The sequence below is a fragment of the Pocillopora damicornis genome, chromosome 10 (assembly GCF_964200805.1).
Source record: "Pocillopora damicornis chromosome 10, jaPocDami1.2, whole genome shotgun sequence".
Classification (NCBI taxonomy): domain Eukaryota; kingdom Metazoa; phylum Cnidaria; class Anthozoa; order Scleractinia; family Pocilloporidae; genus Pocillopora; species Pocillopora damicornis.
This window is the reverse complement of record NC_142679.1, coordinates 10,670,294-10,676,232: the sequence shown is the minus strand read 5'-3', so window position 1 is coordinate 10,676,232 and position 5,939 is coordinate 10,670,294. Positions and strand designations below refer to the sequence as shown.

The window sequence follows — 5,939 nt, the reverse complement described above, 5'->3', positions numbered from 1 at the left end:
AAAATTTTAAACATTCTTTTTCTAAACATGTCTTTCCTAGGCACTCTTCTCACAAAGGAGTGAGAACAACTGAGGTTTAGCAATATGTAGTTTATACAATACTATTAGTTTCTAAGGATTTAGAACAAATATCTCCTTGACTGCAAGACCATATATTACAAAGTCATGTTTAAATTAATTATAAAAATGTGCACACATGTGAGATTGGAGAATTTTGATATTTTTAAACCTTTAAAAGAGGTTTCACAACTAATATTATCTGTGATAGTCGTCCCACACTGACTTTAAATTTAAATTTGAGTGCATTTATTAGGTTTTCAAATTTGACCATGCAATAAAGTAAATTATCATTTAACAGTATACCTCATTTGAGCATTTCAGGGATCAATTTTAGTACCAAAATGCAGTTGATTGGTCTGTCTTTGAATTCACATATCTCAGTGGCATATAAACCACACAAGAGGAGAGTGGTTTGTTATGCTTGCTGAGTAGCTACCTAGGGGGTGATTGGCAAATTGATTTATAGAAGTTTTGTTCCATTACAAGTATGCCCCCTATCAGTTAACCCCCATCAAAAAGATTTATTCCAAGGAGGGAGTAGGCTTGTTGTATTTGATGGGGCAAACTTGTCATGATAGTGATGAACTAGTCAGAGGCAAACTAGTAGGAGAGGGGAGGGGCTGGGCAAACATAGAATGGGGTGAACCTCCAGAAACCACTAAGAACTTGTCACCCCTGGGTAGCCATGGACAAATAAGGCCTTCTGTTTCACTGCCATAACCAAATGAAGGCTGTCACAAAAAAAAATTTAAATACCATATTTCCTCAAATGAGTGCCCACACTGTAATAAGCACCCTTCCTCTACATAAATTCCCACCCCCCCTAGCCAGAATGTCAGGCAAGCACCCCTCTCAAAAAAGGAATTCCACCCCCCCCCCCCACCTCTCTCACTCCCTCAAACAGTAGGGATAGAAGTAAAACGTGTTTCTAATGCCACTCTATTTACTACTTTTTTTGCTTCCACTACAGCTGAATCAGTACAGGAGAAGAGTTAATTTTCTGTTCCCATTATCTCCACCTCGAAAAGCGTGCAGAATTCCTCTCTTTGTGTTATCTGTTCTTTAATTTTTGTCCTAATGCTGTGCAAACTTAATATGCTCCCCCTTTGATTAAATGTCCTCCTTGCGATAAGCACCCCTTTTTTTAGCCGAAATTTTCAATAAGTGCATGTGCACTTCTTCAAGGAAATACAGTATACAAAATGAGAACAGATTTGGTTGATGGCATTATACAGTAAACCACTAAATTTTTCAAATCTTGAAGCCTAAAGAGAAAACCAGTCAACTCAGTTAAAGATGTATCATCTTATATTTTGAAGTATCCTTTCAAGACTGGAAAAAAATTTGAAGGAAAGATGGGTGAGCAGTCATCCCTTTAACTTTCAGAAGTGATTCATCAACAAAGTCCCCCCTCCCATAATATTAAGACACCATCCAGCTGAGCAAACATACACTGAGAATGATCATACATTTCAGCTAGAGCATGACAACTTGATAAAACACCAAATTCTCTAAACTTATTCAGAAGGAAACATATGGCAGCTAGAAGAGAGATGCACATTGAAGTTTTAAATTAAAAGGTTAAACTAGTGAAAACCAACAGCTTCAGCTGAGGTGTGTGTAACATGATCAAAAAGGCCATTAAATTGAAACTCAACCTGTCCATCCGGGCTGTAGGCAAATAGAAAAGTGAGAATTTAAGAGCAAATCATCATAATACAAGACTTTAAAAATGTTTCTCGTAGGCAGACCTACAAACAATGACAAGTTAATCCAAATGTTATGGTTGTAACACTGTGGGTGACAAGTTCTGACAAAATACACAGTAACACAACACAGCAACAAAGCACAGAGAAAGGTCACAGCAACCTTTCAGTATGTTTTGCCATGAATTTAAACATACTGAAAAGCTTCCTTTGAAAGAACAGGGTCGGCCAGGGGGGGTAGTGGAATACCAATATACCCGAAAAAAATCGACAAAATACCCCAAAATACCCCAAATTCCTCCAAATATACCCAAAAATAATCAAAGCTTTGAATACTTCATGCCTGAAATTCAAAGAAAGTGATATACTGAATACCCATATTTAAGCTGCAATATACCGTATACCCAATTTAAAACGCCCCTGAATACTGAATACCCAAAAACCCTGGCCGACCCTGAAAGAAACACATGAGGCAGTTTGCTGCAGTGACTCATCAGTCCTAATGTCCCAACCTTGTGACAATTAACTCAGCCAAAAATATTCATGACTTTTAAGTAACAGACAACACATCTTCAGAGTCTACTGACGACTCCTCTACTTCAAAAGTTCCAAAACTCCTATCTAATTCCAAAAGTAATCGGCTCCATTCAATAAGCTTCCTAATTGTCTTCAATTGTTTTTCCTGCTGTCTAATTTGCTGGGCAATTTTCTTATACTCCTCTTGAAGTTTCATATGCATTGCAATTTGCACACTAGATAATCCAGGAGGAATTTTCACACTTTCAAGCCAAACAAGGTGTTCATTTGGCTCTTCGTCTGATTCCATTTCCACATCGCCGATACTTTGATTGTCTAAAGTATTCATCAATCTGTCACTAGGTAATTTGAGAAATCGAGTTAGAAATTGTGAGGAGAAGCCCGATTCATTTTTGTCTTTCTGCTCGCATTCATTGCCTCCATCACGTAGCTCAACTTCTTCATTACCGTAAAGCCAAGACGACGGCCAAGGGTTGAGGGAACCGACAGAATCATCCCCGTGTCTTTCGAGAATTCTTTTAAAGTGTTCTCTATCGCGTCGTATTGTGTCAGTCTGATTCAAACAAACCTCGTCAAAGTTCACAACTGTGGCTGTGCAATCAATTGATTCCGGTTTTGAGTTCCACTGATTGTAAGAGACATAACAAGAGCTTCGCAACCATACCCAAGACTGTCCTTTTGTCCTATGTTGATAGTAACAAGTGGTAACCTTCCCGAGACGGAGAAGAAACTTGTGATACTGAGAAATATTGAAGATATCTTCAGGTCCACAGTACTCATATACAGAAGTACCCAGAACCTCAAACGGAAGAAATCCTATAACAGAAGACGCCCTGTGATCGATGAACACATACTTCCAATCCATAGTTAGACGATACGAGAATTCCTTCTCAGTACAGTCCGACGTCATGACGATTCTGTTCGGTTGAGGTTGTTCGATCTTTCCAAGAATAACAACACATGTTGGTACTTCGTTTTCTTTTTGCCGACGAATGCATGCAAATTTACATTCCAGTGTTTTAAAAGTGTTTTGCGTACAAAAACGTCCACATTTAAAGCGAATAAAGAAATTGTTACTACCGCCGGCTGCTTCTGCGTCAGTGCCACTGTAGACAAAGGCAAGCTTCGTCCAAAATCTCAAAGTATCATCTTCGTGAACATAACCAAATAAACTCGTTCCACTTAGTTCGTAAGAAAGATGTCCTAACAGAGGCAAAACACTGTCAGATGCATATAATATATTGCCGCTATTTTCGACCGCAAATATACAAGAGTCTAAAGCTTCTGTGACAATCAAGTTGAACTCTGTGTCTGTGGCAAACGATGGCTGCCAACTCGCCGCATCTCCACTGCCATTTCGTGGATGAGACTGTACTTTTGACTGATGTTTCCGTAAAAAGTTAATAGCAAGCTCGAGCACAGCTGTTTTGTCTAGTTTCCGACAATCTGCTGGAGAAACAATCCCGGCAAGTTCCTGGACGAGAATGTTGAAACGATCTCTTCTCTTCTTTTCGCTTAAATTCCGGCTAGTGCGCTTGACAGGGTTCGGGTTTGTTTCCTGACTTACATGTGGATCTTGATCTCCACCTTTCATTTTCAAGGATAGTAACAATATTCAGCATTTTAAGGGGTCTATACGCCTAATCGTTTACAACCATAATGACATATAACCTCGTAAAAAATGTTCATCCTTAAACACGTGAAGTCAAAGCCGGCCATGCCTGTAGGAGGTAATTACTGAATGTAGACAGAAAAACGTGATTTTCTCTTCAGATGGGAAGACGGGGTGAGTAGGGTCTTTCTCTGTGAGTTTTAGCATATTTTAATCAGTATTTCAGCATTTTCAACTCAGATTTTTTGTACTCATTCCTGAGTAAAAGTTAGCAACAAACAATCCCTTTTAAAATTTTGACAACTTCTCACATTAAGAGGAAAATTTGGCTTATCACAAATATAGAGCGATTCAGCCTCCCAACCCCTAGTCATAATACAGTTAGAACTCATCGAGGGTCACGTTCGTCTTAACGCAGTAGTACGTCATGTCAACCGTCAGCTACATGTGAGATGATCATGCGGATTCAAATGAATAGCATTGATCAAATAAAGAAAGCAGTTTGCATGACTGAATAGAGATCAAAGTATGAAAAGAAACAAAAATGCTGCATGTACTCACGTTGTGTATGTCAAGTGCCAACTGTATGTCAGGAGTCAACAATAGCCGTTTATATTCAAATTTTGAGTTGGCAGTCTCAACTGACCAGCTTAACTCTTGTAATTTGTCTCTCTTATTTCATGTTCAAATTCAAGAAGCGGGAGATAAATGGGAACGATTCAGCCCTCACACGTAGTTTTCAAGACTTCCAAGAAACATCGTCCACGTTTAAGATTCACTAAAGTAAAGTAGTAATAATATCAATGATATAAGTAATGATAATAAATATAATAGAAATGAGACGCGATTTCTTCAAAAAATTGGATATGAAGTATTGCGTAAAATATTTCATAAATTAAAGCAAAAAACAAAAAAAAACCCTGAATAATGTCGATGTTGAACTTAGGTCATCATCTATTGAAAGTGAAAAAAAAAAGTAGATCGATGTGAATATATAAATTCTCTGTCAACAACTTCCAGTAAATAACGAATAAAAGTGTCTATGGAACTGTTTTTTCATACAAAGAGTTTGGCGAATGAAATCAGACTAGGGGTGAATTGTGCCATCTTATAAAAAGCATCTCGCAAACATGAGATACTCAAACGCCTTTTCAAATAACTTACTCTCGGTCAGCATGCTAAACTGACTTTCCTAGAAGACCTTTGCGCCAGGAGCACATACAAAGTGTTTTCCAGTCCCCGAGCCCTTGCCTTCTCATGAAAAGTGAATCCGTGACGGATGTCGGTCTGAACCGGTGGACCAAGTAACCACGAGCTGTCCTGTCCGCCTCCTCTCTTGTCCTTTAAGACCTAACAGTCCCTTATCAAAGTGTTAAAATCACAGAGGCAGACAGATATAAGAAAAAAAATTCTTAAAGAATAAACGAGACAAGAAATGTAAAGGCGTAAGCGCGAGCAAGAGCTAACTAGGAGGGGAGCATGCTTCCCAGAAACTTCCTTTTCAAACGTGAATTTTTTTTCACTCATTGACACGAATCGAAATTGGAAAAAAAAAAAAAAAAAAAAAAAAAAAAAAGGGGGGGGGGGGTAGTTATTGACGCTCAAAATCTTCTTGCTGTTGATGTTCCGAGCAGAAAATTCGCTAAAAGTGTTAAGAAAAAAAAGTTTGTCTGATTTTTCTTTCTGACTGTTACTCAAATATTTTCAGGCTGTTAAATCACTCTTGCGGCGCGTCAGTGTTGAGCGAAGCGAGCGAAGCTTTCGATCCTAAGGTAGTAAAAAATATATTCTTTTATCTGATAAGCTTGTCGGCGGATTTACAACTTATCTCGCGAACTGAGAGAATTTCTTTCATCATTTGGCTTTCCAGGGAAGGAATTCCTCCCATTTCCCATATATAGTAGTCAAAACATGTAAAAATCCACTTTCCTTTCTTGGACTTTCGTGTCATCATCCCGTACTCGTCAAGGTCTCTAAATGTCATGAAAAGCTAAGAGGAGAGAGCTTGGGAATGAGAATGGAGT

At 38.5% G+C, this 5,939-nt stretch overlaps 1 protein-coding gene across 1 annotated transcript; it reads right to left on the bottom strand.

Annotated features, from left to right (window-relative positions):
• Positions 1-1,350: 1,350 nt before the first annotated feature.
• LOC113667617 (circadian locomoter output cycles protein kaput) lies at positions 1,351-4,827 on the bottom strand. The gene has a single exon (XM_027183468.2). The coding sequence runs from the start codon at positions 3,895-3,897 to the stop codon at positions 2,317-2,319; it is 1,581 nt and encodes a 526-aa protein (XP_027039269.2). The 5' UTR covers positions 3,898-4,827; the 3' UTR covers positions 1,351-2,316.
• Positions 4,828-5,939: the final 1,112 nt, after the last annotated feature.